The sequence below is a fragment of the Schistocerca piceifrons genome, chromosome 4 (genome assembly GCF_021461385.2).
Source record: "Schistocerca piceifrons isolate TAMUIC-IGC-003096 chromosome 4, iqSchPice1.1, whole genome shotgun sequence".
Classification (NCBI taxonomy): Eukaryota; Metazoa; Arthropoda; class Insecta; order Orthoptera; family Acrididae; genus Schistocerca; species Schistocerca piceifrons.
Window position 1 is genome coordinate 795,655,559 of NC_060141.1, and position 18,990 is coordinate 795,674,548.

Below are 18,990 nucleotides of genomic sequence, written 5' to 3' on the forward strand. Positions count from 1 at the left end.
ACTGAGAAAAGACATCGGACAGCGAACACAATTTATAAGAAATGAAATATCAGACAAAAAACGAAAAAGGTTAGGTAAAATCTCACAACAAGAAGGGATAGAGCAATTAGATGAAAAGAAGCAGAAATTACACTTCTGGAGCAACATATGGTCAAACCCGGTACAACATAACAGACATGCACGGAGGATGCAAGCAGAAACAGACACATACAAGATGATATCACAAATGCCTGAAGTGATAATTTTGCAACATGATGTCACCCAAGCAATTAATTATACTCACAATTGGAAAGCCCCTGGAAAAGATAAAATAGCAAATTTCTGGCTAAAGAAGTACACCTCAACACATTCACATCTAACAAAAATTATTTAACATATATCTAAAAACAAAGATGATGTGACTTACCAAATGAAAGTGCTGGCAGGTCGACAGACACACAAACAAACACAAACATACACACAAAATTCAAGCTTTCGCAACAAACTGTTGCCTCATCAGGAAAGAGGGAAGGAGAGGGAAAGACGAAAGGATGTGAGTTTTAAGGGAGAGGGTAAGGAGTCATTCCAATCCCGGGAGCGGAAAAACTTACCTTAGGGGGAAAAAAGGACGGGTATACACTTGCACACACACACACACATATCCATCCACACATATACAGACACAAGCAGACATATTTAAAGACAAAGAGTTTGGGAAGAGATGTCAGTCGAGGCAGAAGTGCAGAGGCAAAGATGTTGTTGAATGACAGGTGAGGTATGAGTGGCGGCAACTTGAAATTAGCGGAGATTGAGGCCTGGTGGATAACGGGAAGAGAGGATATATTGAAGAGCAAGTTCCCATCTCCGGAGTTCGGATAGGTTGGTGTTAGTGGGAAGTATCCAGATAACCCGGATGGTGTAACACTGTGCCAAGATGTGCTGGCCGTGCACCAAGGCATGTTTAGCCACAGGGTGATCCTCATTACCAACAAACACTGTCTGCCTGTGTCCATTCATGCGAATGGACAGTTTGTTGCTCGTCATTCCCACATAGAATGCGTCACAGTGTAGGCAGGTCAGTTGGTAGATCACGTGGGTGCTTTCACACGTGGCTCTGCCTTTGATCGTGTACACCTTTCGGGTTACAGGACTGGAGTAGGTGGTGGTGGGAGGGTGCATGGGACAGGTTTTACACCGGGGGCGGTTACAAGGGTAGGAGCCAGAGGGTAGGGAACGTGGTTTGGGGATTTCATAGGGATTTAGATATATAGGGATTTAGATATATATTTCCTACGTGGAATGTTTCCCTCTATTATAACCTAAATTATTTAACAGTTACATTGCAGACCCATACACATTCCCTGATACACTTACACATGGAATAACTTATCTGAAACCTAAAGGTCAAGCAAACCCAGCAAAATATCACCCCATAACATGCCTACCAACAATATACATATTAACTTCAGTCATTACACAGAAATTAATGACACATACAATACAGAACAAAATTATAAATGAAGAACAAAAAGGCTGCTACAAAGGAGCACGAGGATGTAAAGAGCAACTGATAATAGATACAGAGTGGACATATCAAGCTAAAACTAAACAAAGGTCGCTGCACTACGCATACATTGATTACCAAAAAGCTTTTGATAGTGTACCCCACTCATGGTTGCTACAGATATTGGAAATATACAAAGTAGATCCTAAATTGATACAGTTCTTAAACATAGTAATGAAAAATTGGAAAACCACACTTAATAAACAAACAAATTCAAATAATATCACATCAAAGCAAATACAGATTAAGCGTGGAATATACCAAGGAGACTCATTAAGTCCTTTCTGGTTCTGTCTTGCTTTGAACCCACTATCCAACATGCTAAATAATACAAATTATGGATATAATATTACTGGAACATACTCACACAAAATCACACATTGGCTATACATGGATAATCTAAAACTACTGGCAGCAACAAATCAACAACTCAACCAATTACTAAAGATAACAGAAGTATTCAGCAATGATATAAATATGGCTTTTGGAACAGACAAATGTAAGAAAAATAGCATAGTCAAGGGAAAACACACTAAACAAGAAGATTACATACTGAATAACCACAGCGACTGCATAGAGGCAATGGAAAGAACAGATGCCTATAAATATCTAGGATACAGACAAAAAATAGGAATAGATAATACAAATATTAAAGAAGAACTAAAAGAAAAATATAGACAAAGACTAACAAAAATGCTGAAAACAGAATTGGCAGCAAGAAACAAGACAAAAGCTATAAATACTTACGCTATACCAATATTGACCTACTTATTTGGAGTAGTGAAATGGAGTAACACAGACCTAGAAGCACTCAATACACTTACACGTTCACAATGCCACAAATATAGAATACATCACATACATTCAGCAAGAGAAAGATTCACATTAAGCAGAAAGGAAGGAGGAAGGGGATTTATCAACATACAAAACCTACAGGTAGACAATTTAAGAAAATTCTTTATAGAATGAGCAGAAACTAGCAAAATACACAAAGCAATCACTCATATAAATACATCGGCTACACCATTGCAATTTCATAACCACTTCTACAACCCTTTAGATCTCATAACATCAACAGATACGAAGAAAGTAAATTGGAAAAAGAAAACACTACATGGCAAGCACCCGTATCATCTAACACAGCCACACGTCGATCAAGGCGCATCCAACACATGGCTAAGAAAAGGCAATATATACAGTGAGACGGAAGGATTCATGATTGCAATACAGGATCAAACAATAAACACCAGATATTACAGCAAGCATATTATTAAAGATCTCAATACCACAACAGATAAATGCAGACTTTGCAAACAACAAATAGAAACAGTAGAGCACATCACAAGCAGATGTACAATACTAGCAAACACAGAATACCCCAGAATACATGACAATGTAACAAAAATAATACATCAACAACTTGCCATACAACATAAACTAATAAAACAACACATTCCCACATACAAGTATGCACCACAAAATGTACTGGAGAATGATGAATACAAATTATACTGGAACAGAACCATTACAACAGATAAAACACTACCACATAACAAACCTGACATCATACTCACCAATAAAAAGAAGAAATTAACACAACTAATCGAAATATCCATACCCAATACAACAAACGTATAGAAGAAAACAGGAGAAAAAATTGAAAAATACATCCAACTGGCTGAGGAAGTCAAGGACATGTGGCATCAGGATAAAGTTGACATTATACCAATTATACCATCAACTACAGGAGTCATACCACACAATATCCACCAGTACATCAACACTATACAGCTACATCCAAACGTATATATACAACTACAGAAATCTGTAATTACTGATACATGTTCAATTACCCGAAAGTTCCTAAATGCAATGTAACATATACCGTACAGTTAAAAGGAAGTCACACTTGATCAAGGTCCGCGTCACTTTCCATTTTTAACCAGACCTAAGGTCTGAGAAAGGAAAGAAGATAATAATAGTATAACCGTTAAATAGCACTGAAAATTATTACACAGTTTTTATATCTCCTCACAGTCGATAAAGTATATCTACAGTTCCGCACAATGAATCACTAAACAATAATATCAGCTTGGGACTTACTCCATCTCACGTAAACGGGTGCACAGGAAGCTGTACTGCGCTGTTGATACGTCATGCGTGGGTCATGCATTATGAAGCGAAGCAGCTCTGCCTTGCATTGGCTGGCTGCCACAGAAACATTGTCAGAGATTAATGCTGCACTCATAACCTCAAAATCAGCACTCTGAATTTTTCTGCATTATCGGTGTACTGCGTCTTGACTTGCATGCCAAAAGTTTTTACTCAAGCACACGAAAATATCTTGCTGTTGACCTTGTTGCTATGGTCAACTATTTCCTTTTATTTATTTCTATGCAACAATTCAAATTCCTTTGGTTTTCACTGATTGGAAATTATTTCTTTTAAATATTTTAATTACTTTGAGTGACACTAAAGCATGTTCTTGCACTATATATCTGTCACCGTTTACCGCAGTTACTCAAGGCACCATTGTATTTTCTTCCATTATTTTGTGAAAATATTTCTTATTTTTGATAAAACTTTCTCTTCTTTGCCCCTTTTATCAACAACCTGGACTTAGTGCGACAAAATGGTATGTAACTTTGCTGTTATGGGGCTGGACTAAGTCCAAACGATATGTTATCTACCTAACAATCTATCGCCTTGATGCTATCTTGGATACTTTCTACCTTAACTTTGTTCTTGTATGCTCACCTTTCTTGAACTTTCTTGATATAGTGCCATGCTATGTAGTGCCACAATCTCTTGCCATGTGACTTCTCTGCCTGCAGAGGGTCGAGGGCTTTAAGAGAGCTTCAAAGTATTCAAGCTACTGAACGACAGAAACACTTTCAGTAACTCTTCTTGTTTTTGTTGCTCCAATATAACAATTACAGTCTAATTAATCAATAAATCAGAACATCAACTCCAAACAGAATAGAATCTCAGAAAAGAACAGAATTACATTTCTCGTAAGTCTCAGTCAACTGTTTCCTCGGGTATTGTCATTTTTGAGAGTGCCTCTTGTTCTCTGCCTTCCAAAACACTGCCAAGCTGTGACACAAAAGCATAAGTGATCCCTTCGTTGTCATGTCTTGCTGATGTTCTGTGCTCGCACATTTTGCTCCAACTCTATACATCCATCAAACCAATGTGTGCACAGTAGGAAGTTCTGTACGTACTAACTACCTAAACAACATTTTTACATGAACATCTTTTATTGGTTTGAAGAGAAAGAGGTGTAACATGCTAATCTGAATAAACTACATGTCACACCACAGTACACAACATTCCCACAGAATTACAGAGGTCGTTGGGAGAGCCAGCCATGAGAGAATTATTCCACCTGTTGTGCATGATAAATGCAAAATACCCTCACACTTCAGGACGAGTGTAATAATTCTAATTGCAAAGAAAGCAGGTGCTAACAGCTGTGAATACAGTTTAGCAAGTCTTTTTCCAGAGAAAATTGGGATATCTGAGGCAATACTGACACTCCGATTTCCCTCTAGGATATACGTTAAAGAAAGGGAAACCATGTTTATAGTATTTGTAGAAAGCTTTTGATAATGTTGACTGGACTACACTCTTTGACATTTCTAAGGTAGTGAGGATAAAGTATGGCAAATAGAAAGGTTATTTATAGTTTCTAATGAAACCAGAATACAATTATTAAAGTGGAAGAATGAGAAAGGGTTGCAGTATTTGACTACCATCAGGGATAGGATACAACTCTGACTCACTCCTTTCTGAATCTGTACATTGAGCAAGCAGTAGGGGAAACTAGGGAGAAATTTGGAAAGAGTATTAAAGTTCAATGAGAAGAAATTAACTTTGAGGTTTGCAACTGACACTGAGTTCTATTAGAGACAGCAAAGGACTTGGAAGAACAGTTGAACTAAATGGAAAATGTCTTGAAAAACATATTATAAATTGAATATCAACAAAAGTATAATAAGGGTAATGGAATGTCAGGCGATGCTGAGGGAATCAGTTTAGAAAAATGAGACACTACTAGTAGTAGAGGAGTTTTGCTATTTGTGCATCAAAATAACTAATGACGTCTTCACTAGAGATGATATAAATTGCAGACTAGCAATGGCAACAAAAGCATTTCTGAAAAAGAGGGTCTTGTTAACACCTAATAAAAATTTAAATTTGAGATGTCTTTTCTGAAGGCATCTGTCTAGTGTGCAGCTTTTTACGGAAGGGAAACATGGGCAATAAGCAGTTCAGACAAGAAAAGAATAGAAGCTTCTGAAATGTGGTGCTGTACAAGAATGGTGAAGATTTGCCTTTAAACTGCTCCATACCTGCCACCTAATAAAACAACAAACAAGAATGCTGGGAATTGCATGTTATGAGGCACGTTCAGAAAGCAATTGTGCTATGACCCTGATGGGCTCTGGAGGTTTGCTTTTACAGGGTTGGCAACACTGAGTGGTAGTTGGGGGTCCCCAAACCAGAAAGAGCATTGCAGGAACATGGTAGTATGTAAACTCATGTTGTAGTGTCCAGTTGTGCGAAAGTTGTCAGTAAGAAATCACGCCAAGTGTGAGCCACACGCCGTGACCTGCTTCCTACTCACAAGGAACCACACATTTAAAAATTTTTTCAGAAATCAAAATGGTTTACAGCGAAGGTGTTATGAACAGTACGAGTGAGTGTGTTTAAGTGGTGTGGGAAGTTTAAAAACAGAGCAAATGTTCAAGATGAATAGAGGAGCAGAAAGCCCTCATTTTGACTGATGTGTTGGTGAAAAAAAATTGAGGAAACTGTTTGTGAAGACCACCAGTTGACAGTGGATGAAATTTCTTTGATGTTTCCATAACTCTCCAGGACTCTCTTCTACAGGACACTCACAAAAATGCTGGAATATGGCAACTGTGAGCAAGGTAGGTCCTGAAACAGCTCACAGAGCATCACAAGAAAAATCGTGTCAGTACCACCTGCAAATTACTTGAGTAACTTGAATTGGAAGACGGTGATTTTCTGATCTCTATCATGACTGGCAGTAAAATGCGATGGCTCATTATGTTCCTGAGACAAAATGTCCGTTGTCACAGTGGCATCACCCCAATTGCTGGTGTAAAAAAAGTTCGAAACCACAATTTTGGGCAAAAAATTCAGGGCCTCAGTATTTTACGACTGAAAAGGCATCATTTTAGTAGAATTTCTGTGTTAGGAAGAGACCTTCAATGCACAACAATATTGTGAGATCTAAAACCCCAGTGCCTTCCTGTCATGTGGCAAGGAGTGGTATAAGGAAAGAAAAACATTTTAGTCTTGCTACCATATTTCAGCTTTACCATGAAACTGAGGGTGAAACAGTGCAGTAGTGACAATTGTATATACTGTTGGTAGCACAGAACTGATGAAAACTGGCTGATGTGAATTGCAATATGTTGTCCAAGATATGGATCTCAGGAAGAACTTCAAGATGAAAAATAAAAAGCAAAGCCGATAGGCTGATATCGTACATGCAACAAGGGTGGATGTCATGGGACAACAAAGGGAAATTCACTGTATGTATCTACCACCGAAGCCATTGCATGTTCCAGAATGGACCCGCAAAATCAATAAGAATGCATTGCCTCACTCCGTAGAAATGTGGCCACTCAAAACAGCATTGCAGTGGAGCTGATTGATGTTCCACACAAAAAGTACAATGAGAGGTCATTTGCTCAATCTGGGCATCCATGCCCTGCCCACTGCAGTGATATTGGGTGAGTTGCTTTGTTCTAACTACACCCCAGTGACCTTGGTGCAATCAAGACCAAATTTCCCACTGAGGAAGTGAGGAATCACAACATGTGCACCATCATTCTCTGCGTGCAACAACATACAGCCTGACTGCACAGATAGTGTGCCATGATACGAAAAGTAGCAAATGTGCCACTGGGTGAGGAATTTCTTTCAAACTACACAGCCAGGCATGGCACATGTATGACAGAACAACCTATAGAGTTGGGTCAAAGCAACTGCTGCGGCAATAAGCCAACAAAAGTAAGGAAAGTTTGAAGACTTTAAAAATCGTGAGTACTGATTTGGTAACATGATCCCTCAGATGACTCAAACACTGTTGGTACTGATCAGTAACTGAGACAAGAAGTTAGTATTCAAATTTTGGTTAGTGGCCTTGTACAACAACCAAACCCGTGTTGAGAATTTTTGAGTCAAAAGCAATAGGACAATCAACACAACCTGTTATAGCACAGCATCAATCCTGTACAAAGATGCATCCATAGCTAACACAACAGGCTTAGCTAGATCAAAATCAATCCAACAACAGTGACTTAATAATGTGTCCTTTAATTGCTGAAATGCATCCTGACATTTTTGGGACCACACACAGGGAATACATTACCCCACATGGCAATTTGCACAGCATTTGCAATGAATTTAATATAATATGCACACTTGCCCATGACAGCTTGGAGCTCCTTAATGTTATGGGCCACTGGCAGATCTTTAATTGCAGGCAAGTGAGAATCACAAGGATGAACACCATGAACATTAATAACATGTTCCAAATATTCAAGTTCTTTGTGGAAGAAAGAGCACTTTTCCTTGTTGCACTTAAAGCCAGCCACAGAAAGAACTTGAAAAAAGTTGCCTTGTATTTGCCAAATGTTCAGCACATGTATGACCCATGATGACAAAATTGTCCAAATAGTTTGTAAATGAAGGGGCTTTGCTGTTAATTGTTCCAGAAATCATTGAGGAAATAGCAGGAGCTGAAGCACTTCCAACCAGTCTTTAAAACTGGAACAATGCCACACGAGTGTTGGGCATAACATATTGCTTGAACTACTTGTACAGCAGTAACTGGAAGTATGCCTTACACAAATCAGTTTTGGAAAAGTTATCTGCCCTGTCCCAATCTGCCTATTAATTCCCACCCTTGGAAAAGTTATCTGTCCTGCCCATTCCGACCATCCAGCACTTTTTATTCCAGTTCTGTCACTGGTTTAACCTACTCCATCGGGGGCCGGGCCACCCATGGAAGCAGCCATGTCATTTGCCAGCTCTGCTGAATATCATTGCACAGCTTTTACTATTGGTATGGCTACGAACCAGCTGTCCACCAGGATGAACGGCCACTGCCAAACTGTGGCCAAGAGCAAAGTAGACACAACATACAGCTGAACATAACCTGCTTGATTTCAACAGCTGGTTCACTACCCGAGCCATCTGAATTCTCCCCTCCACCATCAGCTTTTCTGAAATGCAGATATGGAATTACATTTAAAAGAAGTTCTCCGCTCCCATAAATGTCCCTACCTCAACCTACTGTAACATACTGTGCACCCGCCTCCCCCCCCCCCCCCCCCCCTCACCCAACAATTTCCACCCCCTTCCTCCAATTCCTCCTCCAATTCCTCCTCTCCATTCTCATCTCCCATGCTCATTATTTGCCACCCTTTTGCCAATGCACCCACCCATCTTTCACTGTACCTCTGCTTTTTCACTCCGTTTTCCCCACCTTCCTGACTCACAACCTCCTGATACCGTACCTGTTGTCATTCTAGTTCCTGCATACTCCACCAGACAGCTCTCCTGCCTCCCCTCCCCCCCCCCCCCCCCCCCTCCTGTAACTTCTATCCCATCCCTTCCCTGGCCCGTCCAGACTGCTGCTTCCATCCCAAGTAAGAGTTGCATTCTGGTCTGAGCTGTCAGAGTTGGCGGCCATGTGTGCATGAGGTGTGCTTGCTTGTCTGAATAAATAGTGTGTGTTTCTCTTTTTGTGACAAAGACTGCGGCTAAAAGCTTACGTGTAAGTCTCTTTTAACTATGCCTGTCTTCAACTTAACATGTCATTTTTAGGGTAACTAGCAATCTCTCTCAACCTACATTGTTTATATTCCTACCTGGAGTTGCCATTGTTTGATAGAAGATAACATGAATGTACTATGTGAACAATACCCTATAATTCCACAGGCTTTACATGATTTAAAAACAGCAGAATTGTTTTGGTAAACTGTCTAAAGGTAGAAGACGAGACACCTATATTTTTTTTCTAATTGAATTTTGGTAGAAATGTGTGAAACTATATCCAATTAAACAAGTACACACAACTACTATAACAACCTCTTTCACAGAGGATTTTACAGATATAGATAAACCTCAATGGTTACTAATTAATATTGGATCACAGTTGCCAAGTAATAGCTCTATGGAATTTCTAGTATGAGAAGGTGCTAACACGCATTTATTTCAAAATAACACCATCGTTGAACCCTTGTGAACACACAATGAAAGAGAGATGGTGACTGCGTAGAACTTAATGTTCTGAGAAGCATGTTACATGGAAGAATACTAGTCAGGAAACACCTAGTTCCTGAGTTTCAAATGAGAATCAATGAACTGCTACACTCAGACATGTGTGGTAGTTTGTTGATTACGAGATATCCCCTGCTGAACTTATGCATAAAAATTTTATTGTAGTATCACTATTAGAATTATTTAAATGATCACCTACAAAAATGGTAGAATATGATTAATTCCATAAGATGGTAGTAACAGTCTATGCAAACAAGCAAAAATTAAGGGCAAGGGAATACAATGAACATGCAACACACCAGTATTTGATACAAATGAAATAGTAATGGTTAAGGATTACCACCACATTGTTCAAATATAAAGAAAGGGACCAGTAATTTTTTTTGCAAAATACTGTCGACCATATAAAGTAGTAGGAATTCCACATCCAAGAGCAGTGTTTTTGGTGGATTCCAAAACTCAGAAAGAAACAGGATTGTATAACAATTATACAATAAAGAAATTCAAATCCCCAAGAGAATTTGCACCCTTCGCAAATTTGGCAGAGTGATGTCCATCAGCAGTCCCAGTTAACTGTTTCGTTACTTAATATTTAGCTTTCTGTGAAGCAATTTCTTCCTCTTCAATTATCCTATTACCTGTATTCTAGAGGCATCTCTTACTGTTCTTTCCCAGAGCATGAAAGTACTAACAGAAAGCCTGTCATTTTATATATTTTAATATAAAGAACATATGTTAATGAACGACTATAAACTTTGAGTGAAATAATTGCACTTTTGTACATTTTGTATGTGTGATTTTCTACCTTTTCTTTTCTGTTATGACTAATGGTAGGGTTTTGTATCTCTTTTATAGGGGAGCTCAGGTAACACAAGATGTTAAGTATGCATTTTAAGCCTTAGCTACTTATTATTAAATATATAAATTTTGCAGTGGTGAAATACTGAGAGTGACCACTGACTTACAGACTGACGACTAAACCACTAACTGCTACTGATGGCTGACGTGTTGTGACCCAAACTCTAATGGCTACTCATAGAGGTGTAGCTAGGACCAATTTTTGGTGCTGATATGGGTGAAGGTGAGACAATCTGTTATGTAGGGTATGCCGACCACACTTCACCCTCCATTGTCTTGATGAAGTACCCATGAGGAAGGGTACCTTAGGGTAGGGGGTGGAAAGGGAATCTGTCTTTGGGGACCTACCTTCTTTATTCCCCAGTCCTAACAAACTTACTCTTACCTTTCATTTCATTCTACTCTGAAAGGCGTACGGATTGTATCTTTCCCCTGTCCGGCTCATGTGTTTCCATCACTGAAACTCTTCTTTCATCCAGATTACATTATGGTAATTACAACCAGTTTCCACAGGTACGGCGATGAGGTGATTCAGGTAATCCATGGTAACAATTCTATGAATACTGACATAGATAGTTTTTTTTTTTTTTTTTTTTTTTTTTTTTTTTTTTTTTTTTTTTTTCACATGGTAGGGTAAAGGATCATTGGTATTGTGATCTCAGATATATGTTAGCATATATATGTTAGCAACACTAAGTAAACAGGGGGTTAGAAGGAGGAAGTAAATACTCATTCTTAATGGAGATGTTGATGCCCTAACTTATCATTGCAAATCAAATAATGTAACATACAAGATCTTGGGCTGCTAGCAATAGGGCATTGAGTGCTAATCACTTGTTTAACAAATGAGGTGCAAGATTAGTCTAAAGGACTCACGTTACTTCCGATAAGTGTGTGCTAGTGGCTAACAGATTTATTTAAATACAAGAAAAATGCCATAAGTATTAATAAATAACGTCTTTTAATATGAAATGAAGGAATTAAAATGCTATTAAATCAAGGTTTTGTGTCGTGTAATTATTAAAAGAGAAGAAACTGAGATTAACAACAAATGTAGGAGTATTCTCAGCAGTAGATGAGAAGCTACCTTATCATATTTTTTTGTAGTGAGAGAGAAATACGATTCCTTCAGTGATCAATAGATATACACACTGTAATCGGGTAACGTTAAATAGGTCATTGGCGAATTGCCTTTGACAACAAGTGCAGGTCTGTTATGCATAATATAAAGGGAAAATGAATATAGAAAGCATAACACAAGAGGTGGCTTCGTACTGCACAATTTGAAAGAATATATGTGAGTTATGGTATTGTGAAAAGTTACGAAAGGAGGATTTAGTGAACATATGTTTGAAGTGACAAGGTAGAGTCAACAAAATGGGGAAATTTCATGACTGGAATTTACAATGGAAGGGTCAGAAGCTGGGCATATGGTTAAAAAAGTTAAGATAGGGTGAACCAATTTTATGTAGGTACGGGAAAGAGGAAGGATTGATGAACCAAAAGAATGGATGGTCTAATCCTTGGTCAGATGAATCCCTAATGTATAATGAACATGGTGGAGAGAAAGATTGGCAGAGCCATGGAATGGGTGGCCTACATTTAGATCAGATGAATCCATAGGCAGAATGACCTGAACTGTTTCTGTAAAGGATAAAAGAAAAGGACACTCACATCACAGAGACAACAATATACGTGCATAGTATGTGTCCAATGGATAAGGCGTTAGCATAGACCTTACAAATGTATGAAGCGGTAATGTGACACTAATGAAGTATTCTCCAAAATAGTCAAAAGTAGATAATGATAGGTTGAAAAACAAAAAAATAAGACAAATATTTATTCTTTCAATTTTCATTTCCATACACACTGACTTACCACAAATCTCAGATTTGAAATCGTGGAAAGAAGTGTAGAGTGCAATGTCAGCATGTAACTCCTTATGGTAAATAAAGAATTAAACCTTTTCTGTCTCAATAAATGTAAGAACCTTATGTTGTCATAGACAATGATTTAGAACCAGTAAAAAGCAAATCACCTTTTATTAAACATAATGAAATAATATTGAGGGTGATCAGACATGACAAACATCTCTCAATAGTTTTCTTTATGTACAATATGGTGTAATGTTTAAGTAGATATCCACTAGCAAGTTGAACAGGCAATATCAAGAAAAAATGAGGAAACTGAAGAGACATGATACCTGCATTAGGTAATAACACCTAGCTAACACAAAACTACATACAATGATGTTTACTGTTCTTAAACCAAACTAATCAAAAAGTGAAATACCTGAGGAAAGATACATGATAAGACTTTTTCCTTTTATTGTGTGAACAGAAAGGGAGCTTGGTCTTAAGAGACATTAGCTTTTATGATAATAAGAATTTAACAAAAATTTACAGGTTATAAAAGGATTATAATTAGTTAAGTCAGTTATTTTACATGACATCTTTCACCTTCAGGGGGGATCTATGGTGTGACATGTTCATTCAGAATGACATTTAACACATCTTTCTCTCAAGCAGATAAAAATTGTTTAGGTAGTTAGTATGTAAGAACTTTCCAATGTGCATGCACTGGTTTGAAGAATGTACACGTCGGAGTGAGACGCGTGAGTGCAAAATGTCACCAAGGTGCAACGGCGACTGAGTGTCTCCACTTGCTGTGAATGGGTCACTTACACTTAAGACATCACAGCTTGGTGGTGTTTTGGAATGCAGAAAAGAAGAGGCACTTTCAACAATAATAATGCTTGGGGAAACAATTGATTGAGACTTAGGACAAATGTCATTCTGTTCTTCTCTGAGATTCTATTCTGCTCTGTTTTAAGAATCTGTTTGGAGATTTGGTGATTAATTGTAGATTTATTCACCAAATGTTGTGATTGTTATACTGGAGCAACAAAAATACAAGAGTTATTGAAAGACATTTACGTCATTTTGTAGCTTGAATACTTTGAAGCTCTCTTCCAGCCCTCGACCTTCTGGAAACAGAGTAGAAGCCATACAGCAAGAGTTGATGGAACTGCATTGCAGGTCCACTGCATTAAGAAAGTTAAATAAAGATGAGTGTGCAAGAAAAAATTAAGGTAAAAAAATTTCAGGATAGCTTCAGGGTGACAGGGCATTTGGAAGGTAACATAGTTTGGGTTTAGTACAACAGCAGAACAGCAAAGTTAAAAAAAGTTTTAAAAAACAGTAAAATCTTAGGACATTGTTTCAACTTTGATCTTCCAGTGCTCTGTCAAATTATTCTCACAGTATCGCATCTCCCGTCTCATTTTCACTTACTTCCTCTTCTCTTTCTGTAACATTGTCCTCGAGTTTAATCCCCTTAAAACTTTCAGGTTTCTCTTCTGTACTTAGTACTGGCTTGCCACCTGAGCTCTCGATACTGATACCACTGTTTCTCTTTACTCCAAATGTATCTCAAATCTTCTGATATGTGGCAGCTGTCTTTCCTGTAATTATATATGCTTTTACAGCTTTGCATTTGTCATCTTACCATCCTTCTTAGGGTAATTTTCCACTTTCTGTCAATCTCATTTTTAAAGGCCTGTATCCCATTCACCTTCCTTTGTTGTATTTTTATTTTTTCTCTTTTCGTCACTTAAGTTTAATATCTCCTCAGGTATCCAGGAATTTCTAGTTGGCCTTGTCTTTTTACCTATGTGATTCTCTATTGCATTGACAATTTCATACCTCAAAGCTACCCATTCATCTTCTATTGTACTCTTTTTCCCATTTCAATCCAACATTATTTAATGCTGACACTCAGCTACTTCTGATACCTACAATTTATCCAGGTGCCATCTCCATAATTTCCTAAGTTTTTCTAATTGCTTCAATTTCAGTCAGGAGTTCATGACCAAGAAATTATGGTCAGAAATGTTACAGTTAAAAATCTATTTTTGGAATTTCTGTCTTACCATTACACAATCAATCTGAGCTTTCCAGTATCCTTATGTCTCTTCCACATATTTAACAATCTTTCGATTCTCAAGTCAATGATTAAATGTCTCTCTCTGTGCAAAATTCTACCAGGCAGTTTTGTCTTTAATCTCCCCCCCCCCCTCCCCCCTATTCTCCTATTTTTCCTTCTACTCTTTTTCTACTAGCATATTCCAGTCGCCTATCACAATTTTTCATCTCTTAAATATCTGGATAATTCTCTTATTTCATCACACAGTCTTTCACTCTCTTCATTACGTGCAGAGGTAGTTCAGCTATATTCTTGCCCCACTGTGGTTGTATTAAGTTAGTGCATATCTGGGCTATTTATAACAGCTTACCTACACATCTGTTTTCTTATTTATTATTAGAGCTACTCCTGCATTAACCTGTGTAACCCTATACTGAGCTGACCGAAAGTCATATTCTTCCTGCCACCACACTTTACAATTTTCCACTATATCTAGCTTCAACCTACTCATTTCCCATATTAAATTCTCTAACATACCAACCCAATTATGGGATCTAACATTCCACACTGTGACCTGTAGAATACATCTTCCTTTTCTTGATGATGATATCCTCCTCAGCAGTCCCCACCTACAGATCCAAACAGGAGACTTGTTTTATCTCATTGATCACAAAGTTTGATAAATCGTGTTATCTCAGGTATGACTTACACTGAATCAATTACTGGAAATCTGAAAGCATTTATAGGAGCCTAATGCAAAGCTGTGCAGAATATCTTCCTCAATACCACTACCAGCTTCACACAACTTGTAACAGACTTGTGTTACAAAGTGTGCTTCAGGGGACGCAGTTGCTAAATTAGAGTGTATTTACAAACTCTTTCACATTTTAATGACTAGTGTCCTTTCCTGGCAGTAACACGAAACTTTAAAAGCCAGCTAAATGTATAACAAAACAGTGTAGAAAAGCAGACATTACTTTACTCAACAAATGGGAATGAAACTCTGGAAGAAGTGGGACTAAATGAGGATAAAGTGAGACTGGCATCTTGGGTTGAGATAGACATAGCAGAAGGGGATACAAGACAAATCAATAATCATTTCATATGAGCTACTACCCAGTTGTGTTGGGGGGGGGGGGGGGGGGGGGGGGGGAAGGAGGGGGGGGCATGTAAACAACCTAGTAAAAACAAGTTTTCATCTGATATTTATTTGATTGCATTTCCTTATAAATACACTGAAGAGCCAAAGAAACTAATACACCTGTCTAACATCATGTAGGGCCCCCGCAAGCATGCAGAATTGCTGCAACACGATGTGACATGGACTCGACTAATGTCTGAAGTAGTACTGGAGGGAACTGACACCATGACTCCTGTGGTAGTTGTTGTTGTTGTTGTTGTTGTTGTTGTGGTCTTCAGTCCTGAGACTGGTTTGATGCAGCTCTCCACACTACTCTATCCTGTGCAAGCTTCTTCATCTCCCAGTACTTATTGAATCCTTCTGAATCTGCTTAGTGTATTCATCTCTTGGTCTCCCTCTACGATTTTTTCCTTCCACGCTGCCCTCCAATGCTAAATTTGTGATCCCTTGATGCCTCAGAACATGTCCTACCAACCGGTCCCTTCTTCTTGTCAAGTTGCGCCACAAACTCCTCTTGTCCCCCATTCTAGTCAATACTCATCATTAGTTATGTGATCTACCCATCTAATCTTCAGAATTCTTCTGTAGCACCACATTTCGAAAGCTTCTATTCTCTTCTTGTCCAAACTATTTATTGTCCATGTTTCACTTCCATACATGGCTACACTCCATACAAATACTTTCAGAAACAACTTCCTGACACTTAAATCTATACTCGATGTTAACAAATTTCTCTTCTTCAGAAATGCTTTCCTTGCCATTGCCAGTCTACATTTTATATCCTCTCTACTTCAACTCCTGCAGGGCTGTCCATAAATCCATAAGAATATGAGGGAGTGGAGATCTTTTCTGAACTGTATGTTGCAAGGCATCCCAGATATGCTCAATAATGTTTATGTCTGGGGAGTTTGGTGGCCAGCAGAAGTGTTTAAACTCAGAAAAGCATTGCTGGAGCCACTCTGTGGCAATTCTGGATGCGTTGAATGTCGCATTGTCCTGCTGGAATTGTCCAAATCTGTTGGAATGCAATGGACATGAATGGATGAAGGTGATCAGACAGGATGCTTATGTGTGTGTCACGTATCAGAGTTGTATCTAGATGTATCTGTGGTCCCATATCACTCCAACTGCACACGCTTCACACTTTTACAGAGGCTCCACCAGCTTGAACAGTCCCCTGCTGACATGCAAGGTCCATGGATTCATGAGGTTGTCTTCATACCCGTACACGTCCATTTGCTCGATACAATGTGAAACAAGACTCGTTTGACCAGCCAACATGTTTCCAGTGATCAACAGTCCATTGTCGGTTTTGACAGGCTCAGGCGAGGCGGTAAGCTTTGTGTCATGCAGCCATCAAGAGTACACGAGTGAGCCATTGGCTCTGAAAGCCCATATTGATGATGTTTCATTGAATGGTTCGCATGCTGACACTTGTTGATGGCCCACCATCGAAATCTGCTGCAATTTGCGGAAGGCTTGCACTTCTGTCACGTTGAACGATTCTCTTCAGTCTTCCCGTTATCACAGGGTCTTTTTCCAGCCACAACAATGTCAGAGATTTGATGTTTTATTGGATTCCTGATATTCAAGGTACACTTGTGAAATGGTCATACGGGATATCCCAAATTCATCGCTACCTTGGAGATGCCATGTCCCACTGCTCGTGCGCCGACTATAACACCATGTTCAAACTCACTCAAATCTTGATGATCTGCCATTGTAGCAGCAGTAACCACTCTAGTAACTGCACCAGTCACTTGTTGCCTTATATAGGCTTTACCAACTGCAAGGCCATATTCTGCTTGTTTGCATATCTCTATATTTGAATATGCATGCCTATACCAGTTTCTTTGGCACTCCAATTTATATGTAATGCATATAACACTAATCTAATGTCATTATCTTTGGATGAGCAGCAAATTATGTGCAAAATACACAAAACTTTTATCCTATAATAAATAACTTAAAATTAATGCAGCACTTAAAGGAAAGTCTAACCTGTGAATGAAATGATTCACTTACGAATGAAGAGGACACATCTAGCCACGGCGATGGAACTCTTCTTTGCAATGGATACTGCAACTGCTGCTGATGGTGTTGCTGGACATCATGTTGCAGCTGTTGATGGTGCTGCCGCTGATGTAACTGTGTCTGTGGGAGTTGATGTTGATATTCATGTACCCACCGAATTGGTAGTTGTTGCTGCTGTTGTTGTCGCTGCTGCTGCTGCTGCTGCTGCTGCTGAAGGGTTAATAGTGTAGCAATTTGCTGAGGGTTGTTAACTTGCCATCTCCATGACATTTTCAAGAGAAGCTAATCTGCACGGTTAAAATCAAAACCGTTTGGAGATTCTGAAATTAGTAGAAGAGATACATCTGAATTTAACCATCAGTCACCTTGTACCTAAAGACAACAAAATTTCTTTCAGACTTTACTAATAATTACTTACAAAAAGAAAGAGGAGGAAAAAGAAAAATAGTAGAACATGGACTAGGGGAAAATAATGAAAGAGGAACTCTGCTGGTTGAACTTTTCACAGAACAACATTTATTTATCGCTAACACTGCAGGGTCAATCCACTCCAAGTGGTCCACCACTGGTTGCTTGACCATCTCAGATAAATTTTATATTTGCTGAGTGGAATTCCCCAATGTTCAGTAGTCACAAAAATATTTTTAAAAAATTTATTGTTTATTATTTTTAAATGGCAGCCATATTTGTTTCCAGCTGCAGAATTCTTGCGTATTTGCAAATATCTAAATTTTTTTACAATTATTCAGTAGAGGATTGTCCAAGGCTTTAAGATAAAATGCATTTAGTTCAACACACTCTGGGCTACAAATTAACATCATTATCACTTAGCTGAATGTAGTCTTTAATATATTTTTAATAGTTCAAAATTATCAGCCACAAATTAAAAAAACTGAATTTTTGAACAGTAGTTTCTCAAAGAAAGATTAATTTCTCAGCTTTATTTTTTTGTGCTATTATGTTGTATAGTATAGTTACTTTTTATAGAGTATCAATGGAGAGCAGCTTACACTTAAAAAATTACACTGTTTTAAAAAATGGATTTTATTTTTTAATTTTTCCATTTTGTGGCCTGCAATATCTTTGTTGGGGGACCAAATAAAAATCTAAAAATTTCACAGTTAATAGACCTTTATGATATCAAACTTCAGTATAAATTTCAACT

The 18,990-nt window shown here is 38.3% G+C and overlaps 1 protein-coding gene across 1 annotated transcript in view; it reads right to left on the minus strand.

Moving 5' to 3' along the window:
* LOC124796175 (alpha-protein kinase 1-like) overlaps window positions 1-18,990 on the minus strand; it is a 126,476-nt gene that overhangs the window by 97,720 nt on the left and 9,766 nt on the right. The window contains exon 2 of the mRNA XM_047260265.1: window positions 17,817-18,145. Coding sequence (XP_047116221.1) covers window positions 17,817-18,095 — 279 coding nt within the window. The 5' untranslated portion in view covers window positions 18,096-18,145. The remainder of the gene's footprint in view (window positions 1-17,816; window positions 18,146-18,990) is intronic.